The sequence below is a fragment of the Chaetodon auriga genome, chromosome 1 (assembly GCF_051107435.1).
Source record: "Chaetodon auriga isolate fChaAug3 chromosome 1, fChaAug3.hap1, whole genome shotgun sequence".
Lineage (NCBI taxonomy): Eukaryota > Metazoa > Chordata > Actinopteri > Chaetodontiformes > Chaetodontidae > Chaetodon > Chaetodon auriga.
Genome location: NC_135074.1, coordinates 17686068 through 17709484, shown reverse-complemented (window position 1 = coordinate 17709484; position 23417 = coordinate 17686068). Strand labels below are relative to the sequence as shown.

Genomic DNA, 23417 nt, shown 5'->3' with positions numbered 1-23417 from the left:
ACTAACGGACTTGGACAGGAAGTGCAAAGCATTATGGGACTTTTAGTTCTCAATGGAGGACGGTTGGCTTGATAACACTGCGAAGAACAAAACAAGACATTTACCACCGAAAATAAAATATCAGCCTCGAATTCAGCACAATTTCAAGCTCCGTATGCTTTGAATCCGGATAAAGTCGAGTGGATTCAGTCGTCGTACGAAGAAGAGCGGCTCACTTTGGGTGAAAAATAAACAGGAAGTCGTTAGCGTTGTGGGACGTGTAGTTCCGCTTGCAGGCCACTGAGCTTTTTAACAACGCATAGAATAAAGAAACAACAATAAAATAACCTAAACTTAATTCGAAGACGGGGTTTTTAGCCTCGGCATTGAGGTAAACATGCCCGGGTTCACCTGCTGTGTCCCTGGTTGCTACAACAACTCGCACCGGGACCGGGACCTGCGCTTCTACACATTTCCCAAAGACACCACGCTGAGGGAGCTGTGGCTGAGGAACATCTCCCGGGCCGGGGTCAGCGGCTGCTTCAGCACCTTCCAGCCTACCACAGGACACCGGGTATGCAGCGTACATTTCGCCGGCGGGAGGAAGACCTACAGCATTCGAGTACCGTCCCTCTTTCCTCTGCGGGGGGTGAATGAGCGCAGGAGTCGGCGGGGCAGAGGCAGGAAAGTGTCCGCGGCGGTTCCTGCCCCCGCCGCTGCAGCGACCTCCGGGATTGTCCTCGCCAGCGTCCTGGGCAGCACGGCAGAGGGAGCCGAGGGCAACGCTGGCGGCGAGGCTAGCGACGACAGCATCACCGTGGTTCAGATAGGCCAAAACGGGGAGTACTTGGGCACGGCACGGCTGCCCGCCCAGTCAGAGGGGACTTGTTACAACGCGCCGATCGGCACCGCCGACGACTTGACCGCCGACGACTCATCGGTCGAAAACGCGTCCGCCCTGCACCAGCCGCCCGTGCAGTATGTCAGTGTGACCAGCAGCCCACTGGACCACTCGTACTCGTTGACCACTGGCACCACATCCGCCGAGCTGCTGCGGAAACTGAACGAGCAGCGAGACATCATCGCACTGATGGAGGTGAAGATGAAGGAGATGAAAGCGACCATCCGCCAGCTCCGGGTGGCCGAGGCCAAGTTGCAGGAGGAGGTGCGGGAGCGGGACCGGCTTCTCTATGGAAACTCGGTGGTGGCTTTTAGCGTCCGGAAGAAAATCTGATGGGTGAACATCACTGGAGACGACCCGTGAAAAGACTGAGACTACCAGAGATGACACCGAGGTGTTTGAAGACAGCAGCTCCAGCCCTATTTTGTATAAAACTACGAGCGATGACAATTTATTTTCAACAAGTAGAACAGATTTTTCGTAGGCCTGGCGTAAAAAAGTTGGCTGGCTAGTTTATGTAGCTTATATTAATAACATCTAATTACTTAGAAACATGCACAGTCCACTATTGGCCTGCAGCCCAACCAAGGTCAATAATACACGTGTTATTCATTCAGCCGAGACTCACAGTTTGCACAGACTCGCCCAATTTATTACCAGACTGATGGGAAGACAGATGCTCCAAACTGCCTAATTGTATCAAGAGTTTTGCTCCTTAAGATTTCTCTGACAATGTTTTTATTTTGTTGCCTAGGCATTTATATCAGGAGGTTATTGCAAGAAACATCTCCCAATAGATTTGCAGAGGTGATGTAAAGTACATTTTTTGTGAACGCAACACTACTCTTGGCACACTTATGGTGTTAGCCAATGAGATGAAACTCTACCATGATTTTATCTGAGTTACCTTCAGGTACCTTCAGTTGTTTTCCTTTATTTCTGATGCTGAAGACATACGTGACTTGAAGGAACTGAAGGGGCACTCAAAAGTTATAGTGCTATTAAGGGATTTTTCTTGAAGACATGCATTAAGTTACATTTGTCCATCATTGTATTTGGAAATCTTAAGAGAAGAGCAAAGAAAACCATTTGGTCGAGATACTTTATGCAACTTCAACATGACTGTCTGCCCACAAGGTTGTTGTGTGAAACAGCACGTGCTTGTTTCAGTGTGATTTGTGAATGAGTTGTGAGTTTATGGTCAGATCTTCCTCCACACAGAAGTCGAGTGGCTGCATCTCTCTGTCCTGTTCATCAGTGTTTTATGCTCCAGGATGTCACATACATTTCTGATTCATGAACTTTGTCTGACAGCTCTGCTCTCACTTTGAAGTAAATTTCATTTTGAAATAGTGCTGATTCAGGCTGAATCATTTCTCAACCCAAGAAATGTGTCCTGATGTTGTTCAGTGTCACAGTAACAAAGTTGAAACAGGCTGTGAGTTATTTGTATTGTTTTTACCTTTATGTTGAAGCGTTGTGGCTCAGCATATCTGGGCTGTAGTTATCTGTCACAAGCTCTTGTTTGGACTTTTCATTTTAGGAATTTTATTATTAGGAATTAGGAATATTTAAGAGATACAAATTTCTAGTGACTTCAGCTCTGTTGTCAAATATCAGGAGTGTTTTTTTTTAAGCTCTTTTGTGGAAAATGAAATAAAATTTGTATCATATTCAGTCGTCAATCCTAAAGACTTGTGATGGGAAAAAAGCATGAACTCAGACATCAAATCTCAGTATTGCTGCCCTGTTTCATTCACCTTTGGGCCACCTGGTGCTTAAAGCTTTACTCCTGTCAGAGTGCGTCCTGAACAAAGTGTTGCCTTATTAAGAGAAATGCGATAGATATGATGTGAAGTGTGCCACTCATCACTTCAGCTGTTTCTTCTGAATCGTTTTTTGAAATATTACTTGTTCTTGGAGTTTCTCTCGGTAACACAAATGGCAAAACTCAGGAGACACTGATATTTCTGTTCAGATTTCAATTTAGGGTTATTTTAATTATTGATGTCTTCAGTTATTAAATGCGGGATTCATTTATTGTTTAGACCATAAAATGTCTAAAACTAAAGAAAAGTGACCTTTACAAGATGAAGTAGTGTCTTCAAAAGTAGCAATTTGTCACATTTGAGAAACCATATCCAGCAGGTTTGCTATTTTTATTTCATAAATCATAAACAATAAAAATTAAGCAAATAATTCTCTGATCTTGACTATACATTTCAGCATGATCAGTGCCGCACAGTGAGAGCACAGTATGAATGATGGTTTCTTGGTTATTTTCTTGACTCTGACACAGGTTGATAGCAGATTTCACACACAGTACAAAGCAGAAGTGTAAAATTTGTCTTTGGCAGAACAGATGTTGCAGCAGGATTTTCACCCTCTAGATGGCGACGGGATAGAAGCTTGAGGAGAGGAGGTTTAGCTTGTGTCTATATGGCTTTATCTATCTGTTTGTTGGCAGCTTGGATGGTGATTTCCTTAATTGTTCCTCTTATTAAACAATTGAAATGTCAAACGTCTCAGTGTGAATGTAAAGCTGCAGTGCACTCACTCAACCCGTCTATTTAAAATGTGTAATTTTGAACACCTACCGTGATAATGCTGTTACATGAAACAGAGAAAGAGAGAGAAGCGGATGAATGGATAGACAGAGAGCATTGGAGAGCGACGATCCAGATCCTAATCTCATCTGGATTTATTTTTTTACTCCCAACAGTGTTGCATAATGCCTTAATCCAGAGCTGTCGATCAAACTTACACAACTCCTTTTTCTATGGCTGCTGCCATTTACCACAACCGTCTTTACATTCAGGCCAAACAATAGCTTCTCCTGTCAGATTGTCTCATTGTTTGAGAATAATTATGTAATGTGCATGAAGTAGAACAGTGTACACAACATGTGGTCCAGGGTTCGACATCACAGTGTATACAGTGGTGTGAAAAAGTGTTTGCCCCCTTCCTGATTTCTTATTTTTTTTGCGTGTTTGTCACAGTTAAATGTTTCAGATCATCAAACAAATATAAATATTAGACAAAGATAACACAAATAAACACAAAATGCAGTTTTAAATGAAGGTGTTTATTATGAAGGGGAAAAAAAAAATCCTGGGCTGTGTAGGTTTTTGGTTTTTTCCCCCTTAATGGTAAACACTTTTTCACATCACTGTACATACACAGTATAAAATAAAGAGAGCAAACAACTTAATATCTGTGCCTGGAAAAAAGGTTGCCATTAGATAAAATCTCATTAGGGCTTGTTGGTATTTACTAACAAAATAGACTGGTCAAAGTGACACTTTTGGTTGTATTTTGAAAATATTCAACAAGAACCTTTTGTTTGTCTTCACATGCCTTTTGCAAATGCCTTTTAGTGGGTGTTTATATGATCTTTTTCAACACACTGTGCATGGCTCAGGAGCATCAATGGGTGTGTATGTGTCAGCAGAGAGGCTGCAGAAGACTACATGATTCTGCTCATTCATTTGCTGCTCGGGTGTTTGTTTAACAATTACAAAATTTGCCTTCTTTTGATAGTATAAAAAGTTCATATAGAAAATGTATGCACTCAAACATGCAGAAACCAGTAGACACGTCTGCTTGTGAGCTGGAGAGGATGGTGCATAAGGGCTGAGATGGAAGCAGAAATATTTAGGAATATTTTGGTAAAAATGTGACTGTGTAGCAAACTGAGAATACGTTGGGAGGGCAGAAAGGTTCATTGTGCTGCAAGACGTGTGTTTTGATCCTGTTTTCGTCACTGAAATCAGTTGCGATGGGAATCCATTGTGACCACTATAACCCACCAGGTCCTACTTTGAACTACACGTGCAGTGGAAACACCAGGTACGACAACACCTGGATAGAAACCAGGACACAGAGACAGCAACTTCGCTGTTGCAAAGCGTAATGGTGAGGATGGAGCACCTACTTCAGAGTGCCAAAGACATTACATCCAAAAGCATGTGGACATTGTAACATAAGTGATTGATGAATTTCTTATTCTAATCATGTGCATTAATTTGCTGCTCTGACAGCCTTGACTTGTCTGTGAAGTCTTTCCCGAACATTTTGGATCCTGAATGCAGAGATTCGCTCTATTCAGCCAAAAGAGCATCAGGTTGGCCACAGATGTTGGATGATAAGGCCTGGCTCACAGTCGCTGTTCCAGTTCATGTGATAGGTGATGGATGGCTTTCCGTGCAGACCAGTCAAGTTCTTCCACATCAGACTGGGAAAACCATCTCCTTATGGATCTAACTTTATGGATTAATTAGGAAAGGGCCTTCCCCAAGCATTTGACACAATTATGGAGGTACACTAAAGTATCACTTTTCATACAAGTACAGCATTAAGATTATCTTAATTGGAACTAAGAGTCAACATGTAACAAGTAGAAAAGTCCTAAAAGCTGAAATATCTCTTTGTGGAATGACTTTTCTCATCTTGCTTGATTGATCCTGAGCACATCTGCAAGATGAGAATTAAAAACAACCTGTATTTGTTGAGTTAATACAGATGTTGTCAGGGAGACTCACAATTGGAGTTGCAGCCAAAGTAGCCCCCATGATGTATTGATTTGTGACTGTGGCTTCAGATTCAGACAGATTATTCTGCATTTAATGGCTGTTTTAAGCTGCAGATTAACAATGGGTTGCCATTTCTCCTGTGTCAGTATGCAGATGTGAACCAGGACTTACACTAATGCACAGAGTGTGAGCCATCTGGGGGGCGTAACAGGGGATTTGGAGACCCAGGGGGACAGAGGAAGGGGGATGTAAGACAGATGTAAGTAAGGGATGTTTGGAATAAGGTAGATGGTTTACAATCAGCCATCTAAAAGCAGGGTCTGCATGTGTCATTTGTTGCTGTCCAATCTTTATTTAAGACAGTTTAACACATCACAGTGTTCCTCTATAAGCCCTCGTGACCCACATAGCTGCAGAGGATTTTCACATGGGTTGCAACTATTCTCAGAGGGCGCACTAAGGCAACGTTGGACTCCCAGGTGAGCTGGATTCTCTTATCCTCTCTGGGATGTCATCCATCTGTCCACATGAAAAATAAAATCCTCACACTTCTGATCATGTTCTGTTACACACTCCTTCAAAGGTGAAACCATGCATTTGCAGCAGATAGATGTGTATGAACAAGGCAGAGATGGTGCCTGAGTGTGCTGCTCATCATTATACTGTATATGATTTATTTGTGTTTCAAATAAATGTTCTAAATACTAAAGACCGGAAATGAGAATACTCTAATCCAGCGCTCTGTGTTGTGATGCTGTCATTGGTTTGCTGCTCCCAAGCCCTCTATGGCTCTCGCCTTGTGCCCCTCCCTGGTGCACATGTACACAGACACACACACACACACACACGCACGCACACACATGCCCGCACACACTCACACAGAGCATCCTCTTACGCTCCGCAATGCATCGGCCCCTTTCACTGTTAATCCAGCCGGGTTGTGCCTCTGTGCATTGCTGTAGTTTAGCAATCTGACGAATTCCCAACGGACAGCAGGACACATCACATTTTAAAGCATCAACTTCATACTCTTTGGATTTACAGTCAGTGGGAGCTTCACATTAGAGCCTCTCTTTCAGAGGTGGGACGAACAATGAAGTCCCAACCAGGCATGGCGACGATACTGCTGCCCATCGCTCTCTGCCTCAGTAAGGATGTTTCATTAATTGATGTGTGTGTTGTGTCTGTGCGTTTATGTCGACTGGAATAAGTTTGTCAGTGCTGAGTTTGTTCTTGCCTGTCCGGTTTTGTGCACTCTTACTGGTTCAGCAGTTTTCCTTATGTGTCTGTTTCTGCACATATGTCTCAAACTGGACTGAGGTAGAAACTTAAGTTGAATTTCAGCAGGTTTGCCAGAAAAAGGCCTGATAAAGGAGATTCCATTGAGCTTGTTCTGAAACTGAGGAGAGGAAGGTTTTACAAATGCACTTATCTTAATGAAATGCTCACTGTCCCCTCATGTTCTGATTGTCTCTCTCCTGTGTGTGTGTGTGTGTGTGTGTGTGTGTGTGTGTGTGTGCGCATTCATTTGGTGTACAGCATCATGTATTTGGGTGTTTGTTTGACTTTTGACTTTTTCAGTAATACTCTGCGCAGGATTAACAACACTTGCCTCACACTCATGGTTGTGAGATTTACAACGACAACTGCTCAGATGGAAATTAAACAACAAAACAAAACAAAACAAAACAATAGACAAAAGAGAAATAAAACAACAGCAACAACGAAAAAAACAAACCTCCCCCCCAAAAAACCAATGCGTATTCATACGTGATTAATAAACTCATACAGGACAACCAGGACAGCAAAAGCTGAATCACAGCTGGACATGACAGTCTCTCTAAGGCGTAGACTGGAGACAGATGGCAAACCTTGAAAATAATTGGAAACATCACTTAAAGACTGAAAGATAACCACTGTAGATAAAATTAATTACCCACTGATATGTTAAATCAAACATAAAGAAGGAACACTTTGAAAATGATTATTTTAAGGTTTGTTACTTCTTGCGAAGGTTGACTGACCTCTGGTTAACGAACTACATGTATGTACAGAAGACTGTGGACACCCTGTCATCTTTAAGTTGGGGGCTCTTTTTCATGTTTTGAGCTTGATTCTTTCACAGCAATCAAAGGAAATGTTAAAGGTGCAATGTGTACGATATGGATTTAGTTTAAAACAAAAAAAAATTACTAAAATTTTCAGCAGAATTTGAAGAAGTAACCGTTCTGATGTTCTGTCAAAGAGGTCTACATATTGTGTCGCAGAGATTTCTTCTAACGTTAGCATGCTAACTAGACAGTTTGTCTTGTAATACCACTTTGTACCTCAAGAGGGGACAGCACTCTGACCTAACTGAACTGGGTAGCTAACGGCTGCTAGCAGTTACAGCCATGGACAGCTACAGCAAAGAGTATAGTGAGCAGTAACTCCAGTGATATGCTGTTTGTTTGGAGTGGCCTTCAACAGGTGGCCATATCTTACACATTGTACCTTTAATGCTGTGAAATGATTGAAAATACTGTGCTTCCAATCTTGTGCCAATAGTTTGAGGCATGCAAAGAGAGTGCACAATGAGCACATAGAAACCCTGTTTACAGGTGTTGGATCGAACACAAACTGAAGGTAAAAATCACATATAAGACACAGTACTATGCTGCCAATAAATATCTGACTTCTGCCAGTAGTTTGGGAAAAGCCTGAGATTCATCAAAAAACGTTTTTTGAGTTTGTTGAAGAACTTCATCCGACCTCAACCCCATCTGGCACCTGGAGGATGAAGAGGAACAAGCCGAGTCTGATAACCCAACATCAGTGTTTGACCTCATTAATGTCCTCATGGCTGAATGGGAGCAAATTCCTGCAGCCAGAATCCAAAATCTTGAGGAAAGCCTGAAACCAGAGGAGAGGAAACTGATATAGGAGTGCACTCATATCCATGGCTTTGGAGTGAGGTGTTCAACGGTCACATATGACTCACTTATATGGCTAGTGCACCTTTGACCCTGGAACAGTTTACCTAAGGCCGTTGACAACTGGATTTGTCCATAGATGTCTTCAGAAAGAGATCTACCTCCATACCCTCATGCACTGAGTGGATTAATGTACAGAGGACAAAAGTCCTCTTTCCAGTTCAATCACAGCCGGATGTGTTGTGTATGAGCTGATCAATGCGCTCAAACAGCTCATACTGAATTTGGCTCTGAGGGCGTATAATCCCTCCAGATGAACGGAATACAACATATTTCTGTATTTGCTTGATCCATCCAAGCACTGAATGGATCATGTCTCGATAAACATATAAACATTGTGTCTCACTCCACAAGATGAAATCCCCAACCCAAAAAATCTAGTGATTTTATTTCTCTCTCTCATCCCCAATGTCCCCAAAACACATGTATTTATATCAATTGTGATAAAATGACCTTGATATAGTCTTCAAATATATTTTTCTCTTGTCTTTTCCTCTCCACTAGGCTTGACCCCAGTTTGCTTTGGAGCTGCAATTCCTGTTTCATGTGGTTCCATCTACAAGAGTTTTGCTCAGTGTTTACTCACACTTGGAGACAGTTTGGTGGAAACACAAAAAGACCAGAACACGCAGGACATTGATGCAATCTGCAGGTGTGTGTGTGTGTCTTGTCTCTAATTGTAAAGGTTATAAGCCTTAAAGCTGCTCTAATGAATAGCCGTGTTAGCCCTGCTAAGGATGAAAGTCCACCTTTCAGTCCAGACATTTCAACTACTGTTGGAAGGATTTCCACAACCTTGTGCACAGACACTCCCCATGACTTTTCCTCTAGTACCCCCATGGAGTTGACAATTTTGGTGAAATATATCAATAGCTATTGGATGGATTTAGATAATTTTTGTGACTAAATGCTGCAGACTGTGTATAAACATGGACGATATGTCTCCACTTCCAGTAGTGCAGTCATGACGGAGGAGCCACTTTAGCGAGGTCCCGCCCATGCACCCGTCCAACTCAGCTGTGAATCAGTGTCAGCTGTCACACACCCTTTTTATAGTATCAAATAAGTAATTTAAACCAAACCTACCAGAAGAAATAACACTTGAACACATCAGTGTGATAAGAAAAATCTAAAATGACAGAAACCATCTTTGGAAAAAAATTGTTTGACTCACACTTAGTTTAGCTCTTGTCCAATCTGCTAACGTGGAGGGGTTTATGACCTATACTGCAGCCATCCACCAGGGGACAATAGAGATGTTTTGGCTTCACTTTCGTGGAGCTGTCATGTCATCATCTTTATCTACAGTCAATGTTAAATAACTGCAAATTGAACAACATCCACAGCAGTCTCAGCTGTACCCTCTGTTTTGTGCTTATTAGCGAATGTTAGCATGCTAAGATGCTAAACTAAGTGCTGACATCAGCAGAGTGAGAGTCTTTGAAGTCATTGTTTTGTTTTTGTGGCCCATAACTTCATTGTTTTGGCTCAGCGTATTTCAGTGTCGTAAGCGTGGTTTCCAGATGCAGCAGGGGGAAAACTCGTTCTCTATTAAGAAAACATGTTGCAAGCATTCATATCAGAGCATGTGGTCAAATATATGCTTTGTTGCACGTGTAACCACACCCATCTGTGATGTCACAGGGTCCTGCATTAGACCTGTACATCACTGCAGCAACATGAGGGGTTAAACCTCTCAGGAAAAGCAAAATTGGCATCACTGTATTACTGTAGTTTACTTTCTACTTCCTGTCCTGGTAAATGATGCATTGCATTACATTTCTACATTTCACACTGATGTCTTGGTTCCTTGAAGGTCCTGGAACGCGTTTCACGTTTGTGCCAACTCAGCTCTGGACGGCTGTCCCGGAGAGGCAGCAGCTGTCTGGGAGTCTCTAAGACAAGAGTCCAGGAAGACGCAGTTTTCTGGGAACCTCTACGACATGTGTGCCAGCCGCACCACCCTACCGCCCAGCACTGTGCCTCCACCCCAGAGCCCTCCCACCTCCGACCAGACCAACCAGGAAACACTGAAAGGGCAAACATGCAAGCACAGCCCCACCCTCACCACTCTGTTGTTCCCTGTATGCAGCATCCTACTACTGCTCAGGAGTTAGTTCATCCATCTAACATCTAAGTCTTTTGATCAGAGTGATGACAGCTGGCCGTCAGAGTCCTGCTCCCCATACGATCCAAACACAAGAGGTTAACCCTCTTCACAAGTCAGGCTCTTCATGATTACAAGCCGATCCTAAAACAAGGATTTCAATAACTGGATCTAAATGAAACTTTTTGTTCAGTGTTTCTTATGTGGACAAGGTGGTGCGTCAATTTAAGCATTAAACAAATATCAAGATAAGTGGATTCTACAACAGTTATTGTGCTGCAGAAGTGTTTGTGATTACGCACATGGTCACACTTTTATAGGCTGGAGAGACAAACTGTTAATGTAGGGAGAGAAGAAAAGGCTCTCCATTTCACTGAAAGAAAAGAAATCTCACCTTTCAGCTAATATTTATTGTAAATACTTTATTTTTTAGCACTACTGCAGTCATACCACATGATTTTTAGGACAAAGGAGATTTTGAGAGATGTTTTAATGCCAGGTGTTCAGATCTGCTTGTGATCCAATCAAGGTGATGCAGGGGTGAGTGTTATTACAGGGTGCAAAACAGTGTTTTTGAGCAGCAAGGTTAATTCATCACCCTGTATGACTGGTTTAACGTCAGAAAATTAGATTTCTGTTTGGAAGCATTTAAAACTGTGTCATTTCATGTGACCCCTATCAGTGGTTTTCCAGTCCTTTTATAAGCAGGTATATGTTGCTTTTTCTATTCTGAACTGCTGCTTACGCTAAAACATCCTCATTGGGCCATTAAAAGGGACACAAAGCAGAGCATACACATCTCAATAAAACACATCAGCCAGTGGTGGGAAGAGGGAATTTCCAAGATTTCATCCTTAAAACATGAACACTTGCTGTACTTTATGCTGTAGAACTTTTCTCTGAAACTGAGCGAGCCCTGTTATTCAACCACACACTGCGTTTCATTCACTGGTTTTCACATCACCAATATATTTACTGTAATATTTTCTGATTTTTTTGGTTATTTGAATTATACTTTTTTTAGCAGCAGCATGGAGTGGTACATGTGTCTTTGATTCACTCTAATTTTTGACCCAACAAATATTTAAATTAAAGGTATGCTGACATACACAATGCAGAGTCATTTTCCTTAAATCACAGCCATTACTTTTCTTGAAGGGATGGGCTTTTGTGTCAGTTGTGTGCGTGGGTGCGTGCGTGTGTGTGTGTGTGTGTGTGTGTGTGTCTGTGTGTCTGTGTAATCTTAATGCTCTTAAGTAGTTTCATAACAGCAGAATGGTGAATAGATTAGTCTCATGTATCTCTGTAGCAGGTTGCCCCTCGAAACCCTTGAAAACAGTTTTTGTGTCGAGGATAAATACTGTACGTGGGAAGTCAATGGTGATTGGTTGTGTGGTGTGTTGCCATGTCCGCGGTGTTGTGAAGTGTGACTTGATCGTGATGTGGGCAAGTGTGACAGCTGAAGGTCAGAGGTAATAACTTCATTACTGCAGCGTACTGAATTGAGCATCCTGCTTTATATTCTGCTTCTGCTTAAAGATTCATGTGTTACACTGATTAAATGTCAGGTCACCACCATGCAGCCTGTGCCACCGAAAGTTCACCGGTTTGACGGCTGATTTGAATAGTGCTGTTTCATACACTTCCCAGGTTTAAGCCTCTACAGTTGATTCCTGTTGCAGTTTCCACGACTGTGGTACACGAGAGCATTTTTGATCTGAAACAAGTCAGACTGCATGTCAAAAAGTCTTTGGCTTTGTCTGCTTGTTGCTAACAGACTACATGTTTAAAAGGCAGACTATAACCCCGATTTGGCCACAGTGACTGATTTTCAATACTGCAGACAGTCTGCACACAGCATGGCAGGTCACCACGGACAGAGAGGGAATTCACATCTGACTGAACCTCAATGTGATTATACTGACCATGAAATAAGAACAAATATGAAGGTGTTTGTTTACTTTGAGGAACAATCTAAATGAAGTGTGCCTGTCACTGAAAATGTCCAAAAACTTTTACTGCCAGCTTTTACTGAAAGTGTTTTTCTACCTTTTTTCAAAGATAATAAGATATTAAAGATATCAAGCTAATGCAGCTAATTAGATAAGTATTAGCTTGGTTCCAGGTCTTTAAATCAGTGCATCTCAGTCTGACTGTCAGGCTAAACAGCTATATAAACAATTAAAGTATGTTACAATTGGGTTGTTTTTCTGTGTGAGGTATTTGTTCTGCCAAAAGCTCACTTTAAATTTCATTATAAAACTGCTCTCATGTTCTTTAAATCTTATTTTTGATGGTCCACCCTCAACATCCTTTTGTAATAGTACAACTCCACAGTTTTACACGTGTAACTTCATTAAAAATGGAAAAGTCCTCTTTCTTTTCTTTTGTAAGTGAACTCCTGAGATACTTCTTAAAACAGCGCAGCATGCCTGGAGGATAAAATCTTTGAACTGTCCCCAGAACACCTCAGTTTGTCTGCTCACTCTAATCTCTCTTTGTCCTGCATTTCACTTGAGAAAATCTGCAACATCACCACGAAATCTTTTTAAGATGCCCCAAAGCCTTCACATTCTGTGCCCAGATGTTCAAATGTTTAAAATACAGCATTTTTCTCTTCTTGCCAGCTGAAAGTCAGTGAGATGTAAAACAACATTCATGGGGTTTTGACCAATGCTTTACAACAGATGGTGTGTAGCATAAATCATGGCTGGGATTATGCTTCCATGTGTAGTGGATTGTACTCTCTCATCCATATGACCAGGATTTAATTTTATTTTAAACAAATGCTACAACCCTGCAAGCTGCACTGCACACCAACTCTACATATATACGTGAAATACACATTAAATATATTGTAAATCAATGAGAAGTAAACAATGATGTTATTCAATCTCTCTACGAGAAGAAGCTGCTTAACTGACAGCTGTAAGTCTGATTTCCTGATGTTTTTCCTGCTTTGATTCAAGGCTCTAAAAACAGAGGGGGTCCTACTGTAAAGTTAATTTACTTACTTTATCTGTTTACTATCAGAAGGCAAAGCTACAGTTGTTGCAAATGTTGACACCTGCAAGTGTGTCAATAATGATCTCTGCAATCTGATAGAGTGAAGACTGGCTGTATAATACCTTTAATGTAGTCAGGAGCGCTGTCACTGGTCAGTTCAACACCCACATTCTTCTTTGGAGACAGTAGCGTAATAAAGAAATATAAGAGATACGGTAAAGATATTGTGCCTTGTATCATTTACAACCCACCTGAAATAAACACAATCGAAGAAGCAAAAGCCACTACTGTCACGCAAAGGCTGAAATACTAACCTGGCAAAGTGGACAACTTTTCAAAGACCAACAGGAAACCTGGTGAGTGAGGCCACATGCAGCAGCCAGAATAAAACTGAAGACTTTGCAGTTAAGTGGTAAGAACCTTAACCATTAGGTTATATTGGGCTGTACCTGATTCCTTAACTTTGAGGCCTTGTCGTGAAAAGGCTCTGGTGTAAAAATCTAGTTTTAAGATGTTCAATGACAAGACAAGAGACAACAATTAATATGTGTTTAATAAAAACAGTCAACCTGGGGCCATGTACTACCCCAGCCTAGAAAAACTGTTCAAATTGTGAAGAGAGTTCGAATTGCAAAGGACCCAGCACTATGTTTTTGTCCAGGAGCCATTTAGCTTAATCTAGTCAGGCTGTCATTGGACTTTTAGGATGTACAATCATTGCTTATTTAGAGCAAGTCCACTTTTGTGTACCATCTTGTGTTGAGCAGAGCTCACAGAGCGAGACAGAGACAGAGGACACAAGCAAACATACTCACTTTAGTGACAAATGTGTCACCTCAGAGTGAAATGTTTAATAGTCAAAATGTCCAATTAGACCACGTGAGTCGTGCGCGCGCGTGGTTGTGGGCTATATATTTGCCTCGTTTACCATTCATCGGTTTTACTGCTACACAAACTCAGAGCACTGAACCTAACATCTGGACTACTTTGGAAAAGTTAGTCGCACTGGAAAATCGTTGTAGGCCAGTATCAGTCAAAGCTTCTCCTGCCTGTGCTGTGAGTCTTGGAGCTGGTTCAGGATCATGGAGGAACTGGCCCGGGAGAGCATCAGCCTGCTGGCCCGGTCTGCGTCCCATGCGGACCCGCCGCGCCTCGGCTCGTTCGGCGCGGTGTTCATCATGCTGAAGTCTGCGCTGGGAGCCGGACTGCTCAACTTCCCCTGGGCTTTCCAGAAGGCGGGGGGAGTGACCACCGCCATCAGCGTGGAGCTGGTGAGGACAGCAAACACCTGCAAGATTTACTCACTGCTGATGTTTGTGCATAGTTTAGGACAAGTGTTAAAAGCTCGTTGCGCGCATAAAATGCTCTGCATGACTACATTCTCACTTTCATGGACTAATTAGGAACTTTTCACTGCAAATGCATTCATTTAATTGACTTTTATCTTTCAATATCTTGCATTTCTGAGGCTTTTGGGGGCTAAGTTTTAGCCTGTAGACTGAGTATGTATAGACTCACCACCCTCCTGTCTCTCCCTGGTGTGAAAGAGGCACATCTTTTTCACAGGTGACCTCTAATGAAGCTTCCAGTTAAGATGAAGACCTGAACTTTCATTGCACTGCATTCACTGACTGCCACAGGAAATATGTATGTGTGAGAGTCTTCTTCTTGGATTTCCAAGAATGGACCCAGGAGGTCTGGGGTGTTACTGAGAACCAGTCTGTGTTGGAAGTGACAGTTCCCTGTTGGAAAGCTGACCATGGTCTTAATATTTTTTTTATATGAATAATATTTGCTTGTGAAAACCTAACAGGTTTCCTTTGTTGATCTGCTGTGGCAGGAATCTTTAGAGAGAGAGAGAGAGCTGAAAAAGCTCTTGATAAATCAATTAGTTGATAGCCAGAAAGTTAACAAACTATTTTGATAATCAATTAAACATTTCATTATTTTTTAAAAAAGCAATGTTCAAACCTTTCCTCGTTCCAGCTATGCAAATGTTAATATTTGCTTGTTTGGGTGGACTTCTTTGTTGCTAAACTGAAGGATTTTGGAGTGTTGCTTGGACATATTACATATTTCTGGTCCTGAGGAGCAGGAGGATGGGGGCCCTTCCTACTTTCAGGAGAAGGGGTCTGTGACTGTGCCTGAGGGTCCATTGTCTGATAATCTGTCCTTGGTGTGTGTGTGTGTGTGTGTGTGTGTTTAAATGAAGACTAAGTTTGAAGTCCTCCCTTGGTGTCCATGCAGGTTTCACTGGTTTTTCTCATCAGTGGTTTGGTGATCCTCGGCTATGCCTCATCGGTCAGCAGACAGAAGACGTATCAGGACGTGGTGAGTGAGGTGTGTGGACGAGCTGTGGGTCAACTCTGTGAAGTCTGTTTCTGCTTCAACCTCTTCATGATATGTGTCGCCTTCCTGGTGGTGGTGCAGGACCAGCTGGAGAAATGTAAGTGCTGAAGTAAGTTATTTTTTTCCATAATGGATGGGTTTTGTATTTACTTACAGTGAACGACTTGGCCAATGGCCATAGTTTACAGGCTCCCACCTTTATGTAGCCCTTTCTCTCTGTGGAGGAAGTGTTCACATCAGTCTAATGATCACATTCTTTTCTCTCCCTCCAAGTGTGTTGTGAGTTATAAAATAAATATCTTTAGAAACGATTACAGGAAGTTAATTTGACAGTGGACTGTGGGGTTTCAGTCAGCACCATCAGACCTGTAGAAAACACCGTCTCTACTGTTTGCTCCAGCAGCTATGACGCTCATGTCTCTTACTGGGCAGATTTTAGCAAAAACTTAATTTAACCAGATTAATCAATTATTTTTAATTGGGTAATTTATCCATCCGTTTTATGTAGCTTATACAGCTCCAGGTTGCATTCATTTGATTGATTATATCATTAGGAATTATGCTGTTGAATACGATATGATAAATAATTCTGGGCCACATTGTCCCCTCTGGTTTTCAATCATACATTTATCATCTGGATGGTCTGACCACAAAACAGATGTCAAACTGAATTTTATGTACTATTAAAAACAACTTATTAACTCTTAAACTTGCCTCAGAAGGCAGGGAAACCACTGAATAAAGGTTTATTCGAAGGTTTATAGATTACATTGTAAAAACATGCATCTTATCCAAAAATTACATCCGCTTACATCTGTCCTTAAACTTTTGTCCACATGGGCACTGACTAGCCTTTATGGCACTATCTTTGCTCATAAATAACAATATTTATTTGTGCCTGTATTCTAGCACATTAGAGAAGAATAATACCAGAGTTCCCATTGGAAACACACATGTGTGCCAGGCATCCTTATTGTTCAGTTGGCGATGGTTTATTCCAGCCGTTGATCATCATGAAGCACTTCTCTTTTTGCCCTCAGCATTAGTTTCTTCTGTGTTTGAATGTTTTCATGTTATCAAGGTACCCGCCTGAGTTTGTGATCAATTTAGCAGCCATTTCCGATATCAAAAAATTAATCTCTTTCAGGCCACAAATCATCCGCACTTTAATTTTCATTTGAGCATCAGGGTAAGCATGCAGTAATGCAACCCTTTTTTCATTTTTCCCTTTGTCATTTTGTCCATCTGAAAACCTTCAAATCCCTTTAATGTTTTTCCTCTGTTCCAATTTTGAACAAGCATTTGATTGGATTTACAAACACACTCCCACCCCCCAAAAAATCCATTTGATCAGAAATTCTGCACGGAGCAGCGTGCAGACGGAGCACTTAGTGAGATATCTTCAAGGACGGACTGCTTTGAACACGAGCAATGCCTTTATTATTCTTTATGTTCATCAAAGCATTCATCTCACAATTAAAAAAATCACAAGTCACGTTGTTTAGCAGGATGGAAAATGTAAATGAATCTTTTGTAAATCTCTTGTTCTCCTGGATACCGATGCCTTCGTGGTGCAGCAGATAATGTTCATGTTGACTCGCTCTTCTCCAGTGTGTATTTCTTTATATGAGACGGTGACTGGGTCCAGTGAGGGAGAGATGCCTTACCACTGGTACACTGACCAACGATTTGCCCTCTTCATCATGTGCCTCGTCATCATCCTCCCCCTGTCCATCCCCAAAGAAATCGGCATCCAGAAATACACCAGGTATCCATCACTGATCTGTGGTCAGAATGACCGCCAGCCTTTATGAGATTTAACTCTTTTCTCCTCTTATCAGTGTGTTGGGGACGCTGGCTGCTACATATCTGTGTGTGGCTGTAGTTGTCAAATATTACCTGATAGAGAACCACACTGTTATAACAACTCCAGAGCACAGCCAAGGGTCAGTAACACTGCTTTTAATGGATGCATGTGTGTATTTTCATCGGCTTCTCATTCATACAGCTGTTGTTTCGTGTGTATTACTAATGTCTGTGTGTGTTGCCTGTTTTTCAGCCTAAGCTCGTGGGCTTCAATGTTCAGTGTTGTGCCGACCATCTGCTTTGGCTTCCAGGTAGGATCAACTTCAGGCTGGTTTGAAGTCTTAAAGTAGTCAGTATGATATGCAGCCATGAAGTGGGTTAGTATTAGTTAGTATGGAGCTAACATTGTCCAAATAAGAAAACACAAAGAAATGTAGGATCTCAAACGTGACATGGGGAGCATGAGGAAATGATTTTAATTTCAATCGTATGTAGTGCTTTTATCTACATCAGAGGTTTTTCTCAGCTCCCAGTATTCCTGTCATTACATATAACTGGCCAGGTTAGCTCACTCAGTGGCAGACAAATAGGGAAATATTCTTTCTACCCTTACAACTATGTAACTTAACTGTATGTCATAATTCCTATATTTGTAAAGGTACTAACTTCACAATTAATGAAATGAAACTATATTAAACTTTTGACCAATCACTGTTTACTTAAACAATTGCCTTAGCAAACATTCCCATAGACATTCATGCACTGAGGTATGCTAAGCTAATCAATGTTCAAGATACTCACAAACTACAAAAAACAGCCATGACTGAAATAGGAAATACAAAAGAAAAACAAAAAACAAAACAAAACAAAAAGCTCCCTCAAATCCCCCCAAACTGAATCACTAATCGGTGTGCCTCTGTGTGTCTGCAGTGTCATGAAGCCTGCATAGCAATCTACAGCAGCATGGAGAACCAGAAGCTCTCCCACTGGGTGGTCATCTCTGTGCTCTCCATGTTTTTCTGTTTACTTATTTACACCCTAACTGGTGAGTTCACCTCTAAAGACCTCAGTGCACCAAGTGCTTACCTGACAGCTGATAATCCCAGCCCCTCTGCTCATCTCCAGGTGTGTACGGCTTCATGACGTTTGGACGAGCCGTTGCCTCAGATATTTTGATGTCATATCCAGGAAATGATGTGGTCATGATCATTTCCAGACTACTTTTTGGAATATCAATTATCACCATTTATCCAATTATTCTTCTTCTGGGGAGGTAAGCAATGCCAGGGTTGACTTGTGTCGTCTGAGTTTATGTTTTTAACACCTAACACCTGTGTGTGTGTGTGTGTGTGTGTGTGTGTGTGTTTGAACAGATCTGTCATCCTGAACCTGACGCTGCGCATTCAAAGACGTCGTCGAGGAATCGTCACTCATTCGTTTGAGAGTCGCTGCAGAGTCGTTCTCACTGTGATGTGGATCTCCGTCACTGTTGTCATTGCCATGTTTGTCCCTGACATGGGTGAGGTCATCAGTGTCATCGGGGGAATCAGCGCCTTCTTCATCTTTATTTTTCCTGGTATGTAAACAGCCTCAGGTTTAATATGTATCTGTCTGTACTGTATGAACATGACTTCATATTTATACATCGTGTGTTTTTGTTCTAATTGTCAGCGTCAGTCACCTGCAGAGAGCTTTGAATTGAACTAACCTGTATGCAAGATGCTATATAAATATATGTATTTAAGATATATACAAGTTTGATTGATGGTCATGCACATGACACAGTAAGGTAACCCTGGAAATGTGGTGTGTGTGCTTGTGTATTACAGGTCTTTGCTTAGTGTTCACAATGCAAACCGAATCTGTGAATCCAAGAGTCAGGTGAGTGAGTGCGTAACGGGGTCATGTGTGCTTGAAATTAATTTCTGAATTATTTCCTGAGAAAATTCCTAGAGAGAGTTATGTAATTGGTACTAATTATAGGAAACTAGAGACAGAGTGGAACTGGTCAATCAATTCCAATTGCTAATAGAGAGCCTTGATAGAGAGTGACTTCACAGCAGGCCAGCAATCTGTTCCAATCACTCATTATCATGCAAGTCCAGAAAGTCCTTAGAGTCTGGGTTGTGTCGTCTCCAGAGAAGGTAAGAAGAGTGAAATGAAACGGCTTTACTTTAAAAAAACAAAAAAACGAATTAAGGCCTCTATGGGTATAAATTTGCAGAGAAGATTTGATCCATTGTTTTACAGCATGGGGTTGTTTGAGTAACGGAAATTGTGATTAGTGATTTCTAATTACTGAAGCGGAGGATTCATAATGTTGCCTCATCTATAGTGGTCTTTCTCTTGATGTCCCTGATTGGCATCTCTGCAGGGTGATATTAACAGCCTGGGGAGTCATAACCATCGTCGTCGGAGTCTTCATCTTTGGACAGAGCACAACCATCGCTATCATGGAGCTTTTCCACAAATTCTGAATTTCACACCGTTACCACAAGTATCTGCAGCAGCTGCTTCACTGTGACTTCAGAGCGGTTTGCGACGCTCACCTCTTTTGCACAACCGAAAGTTGCATTTGTAAAGGTGGTTTCAACTTGTATTTCTATATCAAGGTCAATCACAGCCTGGATATAAATATATTTACTATGTGAGAATGTAATATTTTTTTTGAGTGATGCGCTCAATGTAATGTCAGAGAGAATAATGTCAAAATACAGAGTTATGTATGAGTTATGTACAGAAAAAATACTGACGTTTGAATGTATGTATCTGTTGTATTTAGTATGCCAATGATAGAGCATATTAAATGAAAAATCACTGTGTTGCCTCCAAGTCTTCATTGGTACTTGCAAACACTGACAGGGGGCAGTATTAGACTACTGAAGCATTATTTATTTATTTGCATGGTCACTTCATATATGAGTGGAGGCCCATACGGGCAGCACAGATAAGAGGAAAAACACCTCTTATCCTTGTTATTATGGTCCCAGGGATCACTTTGACTAGAAAGTGCCACGTTTAAATCAACCAAGCATGACAATATTCTTTTTTTAATGCAAACAGATGGATTTTGTGCCCTTGGAATACATGTTTACATCTACCAGATGACAGTGTGAGTGAATAATATTAAGATTTGTTTTCTTAAGGAGGTGATTCTTATCCTTCCTCTGCATTTTCCCATTCTTCCTCTCCACTGACCTCCACATGGCCTGAATCATTTGAGCGATATAAATCTGCAGCTTTCATTGAGCACAGATTGATGGCTGAGGTATGCTGAATATCACTGTTTATTGTTTATTGACTTCAAGCTTAAAAGAGTTATGGCATGCTGCCTGTGAGCGTGCACGTGCTCACACATGTGTGTTAATGTATGAGTGAGTAATGATTTACAGTTAGCCCAGAAAAACGGGGCTGTGTATGTGCCTGGAGGGCTCTGCTGTAAAGGAACGAATCAGCCCAACTTCACACGTTTATCTGTCTGAACACACACAGAATGAGTAAGGCCTTCATTCAAAAATAGAGCATCCACAAACACACAGTGGCACCGTATCGATGCTTCAGTTATGTAATGGGTTTATTTAATCTCGTGCAGCGTGACTGACCTCAAGGGAAAACCTCAAAATGTTATACTTCACTTGTGGTTAGCCCATGGGATTAGACAATATTTCAACCTGCTGGCCAAATGACTAAATCCACTAAAGGCATGACAAAAATCCTTGAAAATCACACAAACCTCAAACTCAGTCTTGAATCCTACAGCTGCACTCACTGTAAACTGGCCCGCAGACTTGTAGCAGCCTGGGAAATACATACAGCTACCAAGAGCTTAGCACTTCAGTTCTCTGTCTGTTGAACACCATTTCCAACTTTTCTGCCTCCAATGGCCAGCTATCTCAGTTCTAACTTCACAACAGACATTGTTTTGTTTCATACAAAAAAAAAAGAAAAAAAAAAGAGAGAGTCTACAGACAGGGTAGCAGCTGCGTGAGGCTGTTACTTACTTGAAGCACAGCTGTGATTTGAGCTAAATGCTAATGCTAGCATGCTAATATGCATACAATGACAATGCCAACATGCAGATGTTTAGCAGGTATAATGTTTATCATTTTTGCCATAATAGTTTAGCAAGTTAGCACACATAACTAACATTTGCTAATTAGCACTAAACACAAAGTAAAGCCAATGATGAAGGGAATGACCTTAGTTCCAAAGACATTTGACCATAAAATAAAGAATAGAAGAAAACAAACATAACAAACAAAAGGAAAAGTCAGTTATTACAATTCATCATGCAGGGAACATGAATATTTGCAACAAATTTAATCATAATACATCCAGTAGTCATTGATTCATTTCAACTTAAAACCACAAATGTCACAATGGTACTGGAGGTAAAGTCAGGGGATCACCAAAGTCAGCGGGATTCATCCTCTGCTCCCCATGAATATGTGTGTTGTTGAAATATTTTAGTATGGACCAAAGTGGTGGACCGACGAACCAACACTGCAATCCATTCAGCCTCTAGCATGGCTAAAAATCATCCATTATTGTCTGCATTAGATTATCTTTTCATTTTCCTCTTCCTCTGACAAATTATTTCCAGTCCTCATTATTATGCTGTCCCCTGGAGCTACTTTGTTATTGAAAGATTACTTGTAATGTAGGCTTCATGCAGCCCTAATTAATGAAATGGCAATTCGTAGCAAAATCCCTTTTAAATTTTAATTGTTCCTGATAAGAGCATCAGCAAAATTCCTCAATGAAACATATGCTGCATGTTATGGCTGTAGCTGTGTGAATGTGTGTGTCTGTGCGTGCGTGCGTGTGTACGTGTGTGGTTTCTCTCACTGTCACGCTGATTGAAATCTGCATACCTTTTGTGCTCAGAATGACAAAAACCTTATTTTGTTCCCATTTAATTTGCAGATAACTGACAGTTTTTTTGTCTTTTTCAATATCAAATAAGAAGAGGGACGTTACTGCACCACTGCTGTGACTGTCAGTGTCTAACAATGTACTTTACGGTACATGGATGTTTATGACCTTGTTTTCTATGCATCAAGGTTATGACCAGCAGACTGAGATCATCATGATGGAGATAACATGCGTCCATCACTTTGCTGCTCGGGCCTTTATTGAAGTGGTGACAGCAGATCTTTGACCTCTGAGTCGAACTCTGTGGGATAATTGCTGAAGAGGAAATGAGCTCAGGTGAAGGAGAGGCCTCTGTCACCTTGTGTGAGTGCAGCAGGTCAGGATAACTTTAAATTCTATTTGTGAAACCAAAGGAGCATTGTCATCTTTCCACAGTACCCTTTAAATGCTTTAACAGCATATCTGCTCTACTGCAGAGTTGATTTTATTTTCACATTATCCCTCATGACAAACTCATTAAATGTATATGCTGACAAAAATCCTTTTATAGTTTAACTACTTTCAGCAATCAATTTGTTGATCGATCTGTGGTCATATGGTGCTTTTTATGAAATGTGTGCAAGTTTTCAACCACTCTGATAGATGTGTTTCTTTTGAAAACACAATTTCCTAAACCAAATTGGCCAATTCATATGAACAAACTGTGAGACTGCACTGTTACCAGTTTAAACACAAGAGGAGGATTGCCAGAGCCACAAAGCCTCATTGACTAATTCCATTTACTACAGTAGTTAGATATGGTGTATGCACACAGAAACAAAGAAACATGACTCAGAATTAATCCTGTCATTGCATTCACACATGAGATCATGAATAACAATGAAGAATAG

The 23417-nt window shown here is 41.2% G+C and overlaps 3 protein-coding genes across 3 annotated transcripts; all 3 read left to right on the top strand.

Annotated features, from left to right (window-relative positions):
* Positions 1 to 23: 23 nt before the first annotated feature.
* On the top strand, positions 24 to 2232 carry thap11 (THAP domain containing 11). The gene has a single exon (XM_076727447.1). The coding sequence runs from the start codon at positions 377 to 379 to the stop codon at positions 1211 to 1213; it is 837 nt and encodes a 278-aa protein (XP_076583562.1). The 5' UTR covers positions 24 to 376; the 3' UTR covers positions 1214 to 2232.
* A 4074-nt stretch (positions 2233 to 6306) lies between these two features.
* Positions 6307 to 12153, top strand: nrn1lb (neuritin 1-like b). The gene is made up of 3 exons (XM_076737618.1): positions 6307 to 6560; positions 8889 to 9036; positions 10201 to 12153. The coding sequence occupies exons 1-3, from the start codon at positions 6506 to 6508 to the stop codon at positions 10499 to 10501; spliced, it is 504 nt and encodes a 167-aa protein (XP_076593733.1). The 5' UTR covers positions 6307 to 6505; the 3' UTR covers positions 10502 to 12153.
* Positions 12154 to 14579: 2426 nt separating this feature from the next.
* slc38a8b (solute carrier family 38 member 8b) lies at positions 14580 to 20136 on the top strand. Its single transcript, XM_076738722.1, has 10 exons — positions 14580 to 14768; positions 15745 to 15943; positions 17458 to 17614; positions 17688 to 17792; positions 17906 to 17963; positions 18583 to 18697; positions 18778 to 18925; positions 19026 to 19228; positions 19482 to 19533; positions 20027 to 20136. Exons 1-10 carry the CDS (start codon positions 14580 to 14582, stop codon positions 20127 to 20129), a joined length of 1329 nt encoding a protein of 442 aa, XP_076594837.1. The 3' UTR covers positions 20130 to 20136.
* Positions 20137 to 23417: the final 3281 nt, after the last annotated feature.